The sequence below is a fragment of the Corvus hawaiiensis genome, chromosome 6 (genome assembly GCF_020740725.1).
Source record: "Corvus hawaiiensis isolate bCorHaw1 chromosome 6, bCorHaw1.pri.cur, whole genome shotgun sequence".
In the NCBI taxonomy this organism is placed as follows: Eukaryota; Metazoa; Chordata; class Aves; order Passeriformes; family Corvidae; genus Corvus; species Corvus hawaiiensis.
This window is the reverse complement of record NC_063218.1, coordinates 18,226,455-18,239,215: the sequence shown is the minus strand read 5'-3', so window position 1 is coordinate 18,239,215 and position 12,761 is coordinate 18,226,455. Positions and strand designations below refer to the sequence as shown.

At 42.3% G+C, this 12,761-nt stretch overlaps 2 protein-coding genes across 6 annotated transcripts in view; one reads left to right on the top strand and one right to left on the bottom strand.

Annotated features, from left to right (window-relative positions):
• Positions 1 to 1,485, bottom strand: part of GALC (galactosylceramidase) — a 32,857-nt gene extending 31,372 nt beyond the window's left edge. For both annotated transcript variants that reach the window (XM_048306350.1, XM_048306349.1), the window contains exons 1-2: positions 1,245 to 1,485; positions 291 to 359 (exon numbers count right to left, since the gene is read on the bottom strand). In XM_048306350.1, the coding sequence (XP_048162307.1) occupies positions 291 to 359; positions 1,245 to 1,412 (237 nt within the window). In that variant the 5' untranslated portion in view covers positions 1,413 to 1,485. The remainder of the gene's footprint in view (positions 1 to 290; positions 360 to 1,244) is intronic.
• Positions 1,486 to 4,978: 3,493 nt separating this feature from the next.
• On the top strand, positions 4,979 to 12,324 carry GPR65 (G protein-coupled receptor 65). 4 transcript variants are annotated; one of them, XM_048306351.1, is made up of 3 exons: positions 4,979 to 5,058; positions 6,760 to 6,855; positions 9,710 to 12,324. In XM_048306351.1, the coding sequence occupies exon 3, from the start codon at positions 9,830 to 9,832 to the stop codon at positions 10,865 to 10,867; it is 1,038 nt and encodes a 345-aa protein (XP_048162308.1). In that variant the 5' UTR covers positions 4,979 to 5,058; positions 6,760 to 6,855; positions 9,710 to 9,829; the 3' UTR covers positions 10,868 to 12,324. The 4 variants fall into 4 exon arrangements, with proteins under 4 accessions (XP_048162308.1, XP_048162309.1, XP_048162310.1 ...); XM_048306353.1 differs by having other exon boundaries at positions 5,004 to 5,058; positions 6,790 to 6,855; XM_048306352.1 differs by lacking the exon at positions 6,760 to 6,855 and having other exon boundaries at positions 4,981 to 5,058.
• Positions 12,325 to 12,761: the final 437 nt, after the last annotated feature.

Below are 12,761 nucleotides of genomic sequence, written 5' to 3'. Positions count from 1 at the left end.
TACATGGTTAAACACATTCTCAAAAACATATTTTCAAAACATATTGTGACAACATGAAAGGAATTTTCTTAACAATATGAAGGGACAGCCCTGAACAAAATCCTGGTTGTCAAAAACAACACCTAAAATTTAAGGTTCTGATAACAATCAACATTAAAGTCGATGCTTTAGAAGATGAGAGTTTTGTCTACTTTCAAGTAGCACTGAATATACTACAGGAGTTCCAACATTACACACTAAGAAATTCTGCATGAAATTAAACATTATTGTAGCAGTGAAACCAACCTTACCTTGAACAGGTAATCTAAAATCTGGGAGCGATAAGGTTCTTGGTAGTTCACCAGGAGTCTAGATGTGGCCTAAAATGGACAGAAAACATGACAATATGAAAACACAACTTTCAAAGATTTAACTACATCCCAGCTTTTCAGGCTAGGCCTTTCACAGAGCTAATAATTTTCACAAAAATAATTATAGCACCTGGAACTCAGCTACGCCTCTGCATAAACTCGTTTCTAAGCCTTCAGCTGTGCATTTCTGGTTTCACAGGTTGCAACTGCCTTGTACTCCAGTTACCTGGAATTTACTGCAAACAGAGTCCAGAGAACAGAGAAAGAGATCACACGGCCTTAGGACAAGCAAAAGGCAGCTCCGACCCAGCACTATTTCTCACTCAACTCTCCCTGCTTTGGCTCACCATACACCAAAAGCAAGGGGAGCTCGCGGGCACAGAGGAAGGAGGCCAAAGCAAGCATCTCAGCAGGTCGAAGAGTGGTTAAAAGCTCCGGGAATCTCACGGCTCTGCTGCCTGGACCACAGGAAAGACAACGAGCGGCTGTGGCTCGTCCAGCATTTCAAAACGCAGGGACTATTAAGACCCTCTACATAAAAACCCACCCTGGCTTAGCTCTCCTCCACCGGCACCCAGGACATGGCACCCCGAAAAGCCACTGCACAGGCGGCCGGAGGGCTGGCGCAAAGCGGAGCCCGGCTCCATCACCCCCGCAGCCGAACCACTGGCCGCACCGCTCCCCTCAGCGCCTCCAGGCCTCGCTCGCCGAGCCCCGCTCACATCGTGTGGGTGTCCCCACTCCCCGTCAGTCCTCAGGGCTCCGCTCCGCGACACCCCCGGCCCAGGCTCCGCCGAAGCTACCACAGGCTCCCACTGACGGGACGCCCAGCCCAGGCGTCCCTTGCCGCGCCGAGGAGGATACCAGCATCGCAGCGCTGGAGGAGCCGCTCACCCCGCCGCCGCTGACAGCCCCGATCCCGTCGAACTCCCTGCCCAGCCCGTCGGCATCGTCCAGCACGTAGGTGGCCGCCAAGAGCGGAGCGGCACCGACCCTGGGGGGCCCCGGGCCGCAGCTACAGCCAAGCAGGATCGTGCCCCAGAGCAGAGCCGCGCAGCCCATCCCGGTCCAGCTCCGCGCCCGCCGCGTCCGGCGGCCGCCCTGACCCTGCCGCGCCTCCGCACTGCCCGGCAACGCGCGGCACGTGAGCGCGCCGCCTGCCCGCCCCGGGGCGGGGCGGTGCGCCCGGCGCCGCCATCTTGCTCAAGGGAAAGGAGGGGTCCGGAAGGCTCTCAGCCTTTACGGGCAGCCCCGCCCGGCTGAAGGCAGCAGTTGCCATTTTGAGAAAGGGCAAGGCAGGCCGCTGCGGCGTGTGCCGCCATGCCGGAGTTGGGCACTGAGCAGCGACCGAAGCTATGGCGGGGCCAGCCTGGGTGTGGGAAAGCTGCATGGCTGTGAGGCGAGGAGGGGTTTGTGTGGGAGCGCGACAGGAATGGCGTTCAGTGTAGCGTGAGCAGCCGCGCGTAGGGGCTGAGTCAAGCTGACCCTCTTTTTCGGGGCCTCTGCCTCTCCTTTTTGGGGCCTCTGATACTTGTCCCGGGCGAGGAACGGCGTTTCCTAGTGCGTCATTCCCAGGCCCTCCCTGCACCTCGCAGCCAGTGTCCTGGGTTTGCGCCGCTCTCAGGCTGCCTCCAAATCCCCTGACGAGTCGGCACAAAGCGGCGCTTTGAAGGAGCACATTCCAGCGCCCCGTGAGAAGGACCTTTGATCGCCGCAGGGGCAGAGGCTGGGAGCGGCCCCGGGCCCCGCGCCAGGCCCGCAGAGGCCCTGCCCCGCAGAGGTTGCTGGCAGCCCCGCTCCCTTCCTGGGGAATCCCAGTGGTCGCCAGTTAGATCCGCAGCTGCGTCAGCAGGTCACCAGAGAGGGATGCTGAAAACGGGGTTTAAGTTATGATTGGCGGAACGAGCCTGTTCACGCCTTCAGGGGTACGCTGTAGGGCAGCCGCATCAAAATGTGAGCAGCTGAGCCGCACGCCAAAAATTTCCGTGAGGTTTGCCGGGGTATTCCCTCAGACTCCGCCTCATGCAAGCATTCGGCTCGGAGGAAAAGTAACCTGGAGATCGGCGATCAGCTTGATTATCCTATAAAAATTCATAATGGGGAACTGTCTTTTCTATTGACCTCAGTATTTCATAGAGGAGATGCTTCATGTGCCTAAAGGTGGAATGAAGCATGAGGCGATGCAGTGGCTGATGTCCTGCGTCGAGTAAGAGCTGTGAAAAAGCTCAGGTTTTGCACGTTTCTAAACATGAAGAATGCTGTTATTCGAGCCTCGGCACTCTTGTCATTGATCTAATGTCTCAGTGATGACATTACCTGACTGACGTTTCCTGTTTATTTCTTTTTAAATAGCAATACCAAGCACTCACAAAACATTTTGCACTTTACAGCAATATCAAGCATTAACTAATGAACCTGCTCACACCCAAATGAGCTATATGATACCATTATGACATGCAGAAGGACAGAGTGACTTCCTCAGGGCTACAGTGAGTCAGTGCCAGAGGTAGAATTATGCTCCTGGTCCTATTTCACATTCATTCCAGCAGACTGTACGGTTTTGCACACCTGGAAGGTTTGCAAAACAATCATGAATTATTAATTTATTCATTTTTATAGTTTCATTGATTAATGCATCAATTTATTCCATGTAAAAGGCTTCAGCTGTGAAATTCAGTCTCTTATTCACTGATAAGATCCTAAAATTGTCAGTTTTCAAAACCCATATTTGCAATCCTGTGATGTGCTGAGTGCCCACCCTTTTCAGTTGGTACAGAAAAACATTCTCACAATCTGTTTTGGTGGAAGGAAAAGGATATTTTACTGTGACTCTGTGAACTTTTATTCTGCAATAAGAATCTTGACCTTGTGTTGAACCTTTTTTTCTTTACACTTTTATTCATGACCCCTTTGTATGCCCGAATTTAGCCAATAAACTTACTAAGGACTTACTCTGCTTCTTTTCTAGATAAGATTGTTTTCCACTGTTAATACTTTTCTATTTGAGGTCTTTTTTTTTTAATTTTTTTATTGATAGTTGATTAATCACAGCGAACACTAAGAACACCTGTTCCAAGATGACTGATCTGAGATACTGTGTATGTCCAGATCTCAAAAAACCTGTGGAAAATTGTGCTGCTTACATGAGAAATTAAATTGTTGCATGTGGGCACAGTTAAGAATTTATTTTTACATACAGCTTTTCTTCGAGAATGCATGAGAGGCATTGTCTCCTCTCTTGCTTCCGTTGATCTTCAGTCCTTGTATTGTCACAGCAAAGAACTGTAGAAATGTTTCAATAATGTTTCTCTGTTTCTAATAATGATAACTGTTTTTTCTTCAGCAAATTGTAGGAATGCTCAACAAAATAGCAGCAGAACCAGCAAACGTGACACTGTTCTTATTTGGTATTTTTGTTAGGAATAGGCATGTGGAAAGTGATGAAACAAGTCTTTGTCTAATGAATTTTGTCTCAATAAAAATGAGAGAGAGTGTGACTGAAATTTATTTTAGAGATTTGTGTAAGCAAGTGGTCTTCCATTTACCAAACTGGAAGGGGCTCTTATAACAGTTTGAGAATGGCCACAAGTAGTTGATAATTTAGGCTTCATGTAACAGTCAGATCAGTAAAAAACTGTGGATGAAAAAGTCATGCTCTGACTGAAAAAAAAGGAACCAAATCTGTGCATCCAGTGGTTAAATATTACAGAGCTGCCTGGTATTCTCAAGAAAGTCAGTATGACCCTATTTTAGAACTTTTGAATTTTTTTTGTTTCATTTCTCCTCAGCATCTGAATCGTCAAAATGGACAGTTTTGGTGTTACCCAACAAATGGGCGTTTCAAGTGAAATTGTACCCACTTTCTTAAAGCAGAATTATATTGTTTCAAACAATTTAGAAGAAAATACACGCAAAAAATTATTTTGATCACGGGGGGAGAGGAGAACTGTGCTCACCTGTCTAATTGAAAGAATTGTCTGTTAAAAGAATCACTCCTATGAAAACAACATCCAACCTCAGATTCAGTTTATATAAAAATACATTAATATGTAACCTGTCACAGTGCATAACATACTGTTATCCTTTGTTAACTAGAACTATTCACAAACTTCTCATAAATTCTGAAAATACTTAATTGTTTTTCTACAAACTACTAAAGTCGTGATACATTTTTGTGCTCTTCTTAGGTGGATTCTTTTTGATTCTGTGATAAACTTGTAGGGAAAAGCAAGTGAGGTCCTTCAGTCAACAAAAAACATACATGTTTTGAACTTACACAGTTAAACACAAATAAAACAGCATTTTATTTCTCTGGGTGGTTTCTCTGCAGAATGTAATGTCTCCTAGATAAGGGGTGTAAATATACTACACTCATATAATTAGGCAATATTTTAAATTAAACTTCTATAAAGTCTCTAAAGTATTCCTATACCTACCGAGGTTGCTTCCATCCTTTTTTCATTATCTTTGTAATTATATTATCTTTTTTCTCATGGACAAGCTTAGATAAACAAGGAATTGGGGAAAGAAGAAAAAAAAAAAGGAAGCAAAACCAAGAGATGTGTGAACTGCTGCCTGTTTATCTAAGAGCAGCTTCCTGTTTCTGTATCTGATCAAGTAGAAGCAGACACTTTTCTTAGAAGCAGACACGGGTTACACTGCAAATGGCATAACAGGAACCGCTGCACAGGGACACGTGGCTGCCAAGGTAAGTGCTCAGGATCCAAGGAGCCAGGGACACAGCTACATTCTGGGACAGGTTTCAACCTAGCTGTCCCTAATGGGATGCTGACATCAGACAATAGAAAGAAGGGACACAAAAGGGGCTGGAAAAGATTGCTTTGGGAGAAGGATTATTTCAGTCCCAGCACAACCAAAACGTGAGACTAAGGCAAAAGACATCAAAAGATCGAATTAGGAAAGACATACCTAGGATTGGCAAAGAAAGCTTGATTCATTGTTTGCTCTAATGGCATTGCCACAATCAAAATACTGTTGATTATGAAAGGGGGGAAGATGGAGAAGAACTGTATTTGGGGGTGAATTTTCAACATTCTGAGCTGTCTCATCACTGCAAAAAGTGCCTCAGGCCTCCCCAAAGGTTCCAGTAACTCTTCTATTAGTGTTCTTCAGTATTTTCCGACACTAACAAGATACCCAGTGCTATTTATATGAATATGCAGAATGCTTAAAACTTAGCAGAAAAATAAGCTCTGGTAAAAGTAGCTTCTTGGAATGCCAGGTATCATGTATATGAAAATATTTTGTACATCTTTCTGTATGCATAGAGGAAAACATGATGCACATAATGATATAGCAAAGTAATACTTGCCTGCATGGCCTACATCCTAAAAAACATGTTGGAGTTTTTTTTGTATTTGCTCATATTAACTCAATGTTTATGCTCAATGAAGCAGTCCAAGTTAAAAAGGCTGAGCTCTTTTAGACCTGTTTGAGTCTCTGCTCATGGAGACCTGTGGGTAAACTTTAATGTTGCATGAGGAAAAATGCTGTTAATTTTAAGCAAAAAAGGCCACGTTTCTGAAAGGTGTATTTCAACTCTCCTAAACTGTGAAGTTTTTCAGAATTAAGTTTTGAGATCTGCTCATTAGATAAAAAGAATTGGCTATGGAATGTCCCTTGTACTCGAAGGAATCATCTTGGCAATGGAACTTATTTTGAGAACACAAAGCAATCTACTTTGTTGAAATTCCTTGAAGACAAAAAGGAAAACCATCTGTCTTTCCATCTTACGATTGATATACAGTACCACCAGTACAGCAGCTACTGCACTAGCTCACACAGCATTGTTCCTTTCTCACCTTACAAAGTTGTTTACAGATAAGAGTATGGAATATCCTTTTTTATTTATGCTTATGAAAGTTTTAACTTTACACTTTGTGAATTTCAAAATGTCATAGATGGAAAGACCACATGAAGCTCTCTCTGAACCTGAAGAAGATGCTGTAGAAATGCATTGATACAAATAAAGTATATAATGACTACTTTTCCCTAGAAACTCTCACAAGGTTCTTTTACAGGTTTGTTTGCATAAACTACTTGAAGCATAACATTTGCTAGTTCATTTGTCTAAATTTTATGTCTTACTGACTCTTCAGAATTCTTGTACAGTGGGTTTTCTGTAGCAAAATGACAGAGGCAGGAACTATGATAATAATTGAATAATGTGTCTAAAAGAAAAAATTAATGTTAATAATTTTAATTTTTTTATTTGAAACATCTGATACCAAAACAATTCTATAAAATAAATCACAGGTATATGGAATTAGTCACAGTAGGTTTGGACCATGAAAGTCAAACCATTAGACTGTATCATTAAACTGAAATTCCTTGATAGTTGAAAAAAAAATAACAATCATTGGGGAAAATGATCAAATATTGTTTTTAGGATAGCTGTAAGGCAATACCATCCTCCTAGGCAAAACCAGCAAGTGTGCTCAGTATTGGAGAGAAAACCTGGGAATGCTTCAGATCATGCACTCAGGTAAGAAAAATCATCCTGCATTACAAAGTCCTAATTATCAGAAAACTCAGCAAGAAGGTGTGATATGGACTACCTGCTCTGAATTAAGGCCCTGCGCAATCTGAGTGAAATGTGTTGTAAGCAGGGCAAAGTAGTGCTTTCTGCTTTTATATTTCTGTGCAAGAAACTGCAGCATGCATTGTGGTAAGCTTCCTTTGCTGGCTCTTTGACACACTTTAGTATAGGTCATCAATACGTGCCAGAAAGACACACTTCTCATTATTACCATCACTGAAAGCATGTCCTCATGTAAGTACCATCCATGTGTCATCAAAGTTCGGACATGGATTACTTGGGGAGTGCTACACAGCCTCCAGGGCTGTGTTCATAGGAACTAATGAACATACTGGTTAAGAAGAAATGTGGTACAGTGACCTGTGAATATGAAGGGCAGAACAAATGTTCTGAGGTGACAAATTTCATGTGGTCTCAGCTCACGTCTTTGAATTTCATGTTTAGTGTCCCAGCTTGCCATTAGCCAATTATACCTTCAGATATTAGTTCCTTAAGGCAGATGGCAGAAGGGCAAAGTCTTGCCCCAAAGAACGTGGTTTATTCAGACAACAGCAATATAAGGACAAGTGTTTTACCTTATGATCAGTGAGATCAACACCGCAAAACTCTTAGAAACAATGAGCTAAAATGAGAAAGCTGAAGAAAAACAGGTGTCATGAGGAAATTGACATGTTGGTCTGTGAGTGGATACAAAAGAAGCTGTTGAGAGTAACACGAGAGAAGCTGGGAGCTTATAAGGATGGTGAGTCTGTAATACAAGTTAACAAACAAAAGAGAAAGAGTTTATGGGGGAGGGAGAAGGAATTCCAGTTTCTCCGTCATGAGACTAGCAAACACTGCCTCATACACTTGCTGCATTTAATACATGCTTCTGAAAGGGCATATTTCACTTGTAGACAGGAAGAGACCTGTCATAAAGAGATGCTAAAGTGTGATTAGGAGAAGAGGTAGGTATTTTATCTTTGATTCATCTGGTCTGTCTGCACACATTTGATTTCTTTTTGGTGAGAAGTGGGTCACAAAACCCTGGGATCTAATTTCCAGAGCTAGATATTTATTTTGTGATACTTATCTATACTGGTAAGCTTGCCATGCCCTATTTACTGTGTGGTTTTATGAAACCAAGCTGAAATGCGGACATCTTATGTTTGTGTTAAATATAGACGCTGCATTTTTTTAAAATTAGTCATCATGTTGGTGAAGTTCCTCAATGGACCAAACCACCAAGTCCTCAAGAATTTTCCATGACTTTCAAGCTTGTGAATGAGTTTAGCTCTAGCTGGTAAGTTAGGAAACTTGATCAAATAAAGCAGTGGCAGGTAAAATTGAATATTTGCTTTCTGGCTAGTTTTGTCATTGTTCCCTTTTTTTATGAATAATCATGAAAGGGGCGTTTTTATGGACAAGAGATCCATATAATAACCTCTCAGCACAGGCAATAATCCTGTTTGGGTTTTCTGATAAACCCAGAAACACATCAAACCCATAAAAGGCTAAATTTTTCTTACCACATGGAAAAGTTTCTGCACAGGAGTTGTATTCCATTGAAGTTCTTTCCCATGTGGGGACAGTTATAGATGTGCTATCATGCAGCCTACGCTTTCTTCAGCCTCTTTACCTGCTCTGCTGGCAGTCCAGGCTCAAAGCACAGACAAGTTATCACAGAAGTCTTTCAAGCAGTTAGTATATTTGGCAGTATAACTGGACTGCAACCAGTATTTTCCATTCTCGTATTTCCTGAATGCAACAATTGGGTCTTTAGAGAAGGGAGTCGCTGAGTGTCAGAGCGGTGATACAGTCAGTGAGTACCATCTGTCTCACAACTACAGTTGTACACCCTTTCTTACTGGAAGGTCAGCTCTTCTATGTGCTTCTAAGGCTCATGCATGCAACTCCTCCAGTCTCACTGCTTAAGTCAGGGCTGCCATTTTACTGATATTTTCATGTTGAAGCTGTTGATAACCACAGTCCTGGAAGTGACTAAGAAAAGTTTAATTGCTAATGACTTTATAAGCTCATGCATCGCAGCCACAATTTTTAGAGGGAAGAAGTGTAAATGAAAAATTGTACTCAGAGTCTCCACCTCATACATTCAAAGGGACACCCAGCAGATTGTCATGTGCGTGCAGGAACCCAATAGACTGCCAGGTTTCACATGAGGGTTTCTGGTACATGCAGTAAGTGTTGCTGGGACAGCTCGGTTGATGGCAAGTTCTTGTGGGATCACATACAAAGGAGGAGAGAAGAAGCAGGGATATGTGAGGATGCAAAGAAGCCAAGAGTGATTTGCAATAGTGAAACATACCAGACACAGATTTTCCTCTTCTGAGGAGATCCCAACATCCAGCAGTACCTGAACCCTTTATTTCTATCCTTGTCTCTCCATTGCCTTAGAGGGGAGGAGGTTATTTGTGATAAGAAATCTACCATATTCATATTCCCAAAACCATGCTAACCAGAATAATAGAAAGTGCACATCTATTATTTTATTTGTGGTCCACTTTCTGATCTCCTTTAACTTCCCACAAGAGAGACCCAGGATTGCAGGACACCCCCCCCCCCCCCCCAGAAGAAGTGTCTTAACTATTCATCCTGCTTCTGCTGTAAAGCTTCCATCTAACTGGCCTTGACCACGTTAGATTTTGGGTTCCTCTTCCTATGCATTCCTAACTCCAGGAGTGTTTACATCCTCTGATGTCCTACAGTTTCTTTCTTCTAAAAAAAAAAAAAGACACACACCAAGAATCCCATACAAACAAACAGAAATGTTATAGCTGACATTTTTCCTTTTTGGTAACAGAAGGCTGGAATCTTGTCAACCACGTCCTGAAGAACTAACAGATGACAACCCATCAGACTACACAGGGGATTTTATTGCACCCAGGCTGGAATTATCTCAAGGATACTACTGGGGGGGACAATGAACAACAACACTGAGTGCCATGATGATCACACCCTGGATAAATATTTGTTTCCCTTTGTGTACAGCATTGTGATGATGATCAGTATTCCCATCAACTGCATATCCCTCTATGCATCTTGCATTCAGGTGAGGAAAAAGAATGAGTTAGCAGTCTACATCTTTAGCCTGTCCCTGGCTGACCTTTTGTACTCTTTGATCCTGCCTCTGTGGATTGATTATGCCTGGCATGGAGATGACTGGAGGCTCTCTGCCTTGCTTTGTCAGATTTTTGCCTTCCTTATGTATATGAATTTCTACACCAGCACCGCATTCCTTGCTTGCATCTCTATTGACAGGTACCTGGCATTAGTTCACCCCTTGAAGTTCCAGTACTTGCGCACAAGAAGATTTTCATTGATTGTCAGCATAATTGTTTGGCTTCTGGAAAGCATCTTTAATTCAGTCATATTGGTGAACAAAGAAGTATTCAATGATCCTTGCAATTTCACTAATCATACGTTATGCTATGATAATTACCCCCTGGAAAGGTGGCAGGCAAACATAAATTTATTCCGGATATGCTCAGGGTATTTGGTCCCTTTGATAATCATCATATTTTGCTACCACAGAATTTACCAAGTAGTGAGGTATAACCAAGCCACAGTAGATGAAGAAAAGAAAAAAGTGAGGAAACTTATTTTGAACATCACAGTTAGTTTCATTGTTTGCTTCACTCCTTATCATGTTGTATTGCTTATTCGCAGCATCAAAGAACCTTCCATGTCTGACCCACACCTTTTGCTGTTGATGTATAAGGTTTACAGATTCACACAGGCCTTAACAAGTTTGAATTGCATTGCGGATCCCATTCTGTACTGCTTTGTGAGTGAAACTGCACGAACAGAGATAGTGAATTTGCTCAGGTATTGCTTGTGCCTGCGAAAACGTGAGGAAGACCAAGTGAAAGAACATGCTCTATGTAGTTCTGCTACAAAAAGCACTGCACTGATCACCTACAGAACTTCCAGTGTAACACAGACTGTCAAAAATTCCTGAATGAGCACATGCAAAGGAAAATTGGATAACCTAAAAGAAAAAGAAAGAAAAATTCTTCTCCAGTCTGTACCTAGGAAATGCCCCAAAAGTCAGACATACCAATCTAAGTGAAACCAGTAGCTGGAGCCATATAGGGTCAATGTAATCAATGGAGCATCAACACATATCTTTCAATCAGGTATGGTATATAAATCAATGACAACAACGAAACACATAGTCAAGAAGGATGGCTGTGACATGCTGACGGAATTACTGAGGATCCCCCACAGAACTGTCTCCTGTTGCAGCTTGCTAGCCAGCCTGCTGCAATATACTTAGCTGGAAGAAGGCTGAAGTCCTCTTTGTCCTGATTGGCAAAGGAGCAGACAGAGGGAGTGTGGTAAATTTCTCTATAATTTTGTGGTGTAATTTATGCTGCTATGATGGTTCCTGTGTTTCATTAAAGGCTCAAATTCTTCTTCAGCATACACCTGAGATCAGCCACTTCTTAAAATTGTTTACTTTTTGTGTACAGGTACTTACCTGCCCTTAAGCTTTTGTTTTCTTTGAAAAATGTATGTTCTAATGTATAACTGCATGTCATGCATTTTCATTACAGTACCAGTAGTGGGTTTCAGACAGTTGAAGATTCATTACTTCAAGTGCCTATAGAGAAGAAAATTCCAGCTACCAGTGATTTAACTTGGATGAAACTTTTCATTATACATGCAGGGGTGGAAGAGAGGGATAGAAAGGTGAGGTTTCACATCTCCACAGCATAAAGGGCCAGCCTTTAGAGTTGCTTATATGACTGAAATCTGGAGTGTGGTTCCATTTTCAGACTCAACAGAGCAAGGTTTGCATCCATTTACTTAACTGCACATGGAGGCCTCATCTAGAGGTTCCAGGGCTCTCAATCTGCCAGTTTTAAAAAATTAAACAACAAGCCAGGCAGAAATACTGACAAACCAGGTGTTTGAACATGAATGCACCAAAAAACAGTAAGAATAGAAGCAAAAGTACCCACATTTTGAGAGTTGATGTTAGCACAGATCAGAAGTGCAGCTGTTAATCCAGGGACCTGTTCATATGCAGGCCCCAGAAACAGCTGCCTGGCTCCCTAGTTCCCTGTCCCACCCAGACACCTGGCCCTCTGAAAAGAGTTAAAACATGGAAAGTCTCTTTTTTCTCCTCTCACAACCTTTTTTACTTTTGCTCAATTCCCAGGAAAAATATTTGGTTATGGTGGTTTTTTAATTGCATGGGGAAAGAATTTTTCTTTCCATCAAAAAAAAAAAAAAAAAAATCTCCCTCCAGCAAATTTGTGTTGTGGAAAGATTTTGACCAGCACTTTTCAGCACCTTTTTAGGTCTGACATTATATATGGAGGATGTGCATAAAGTGGTCACAAGTAATAAGATATTTCTTATGAGAATATTCCTCTGTGTGTAAATTAAAAATTTCTCCATTGCAAAGAACGTTTTAACTGTTTTCATGAGTTGCTGTGTGTGTCTGTACTTTCTGTTAATTTCACTTTCTGAAATGGGAACTTGCCAGGCTGTGGAAGCTGGGCTTGTTCAGCCTCGAGAAGAGAAGACTTTGGGGGACCTAATGGCAGCTTTGCAATCCTGCAAAGAGAGTATTGAGAAGATGGAGCCAAGCTGTTGACAAGAGCTCATAGCAGGAGTGGTGTGGTTTAAGCCTGGCTGGAAATTAAGCACCATGCAGCCACTTGCTCAACCTCCTTCTGTCCCTGCACAGACAGGTGAAATGGAGAGGAGAATCAAAGTAAAACTTGTAGGTTGAAATAAGAACAGGTTTATAATCAAAAATAAATTTAAAATGTAGTAATAATGGTAAATTATAATAATAATGATAATGATAATAATAAGGGAAAAATCCACGTGACGCACAA

Coding starts and splice junctions, on each gene's coding strand:
- GPR65 (XM_048306351.1), top strand. CDS start 9,830: ATGAACAACAACACTGAGTGCCATGATGATCACACCCTGGATAAATAT.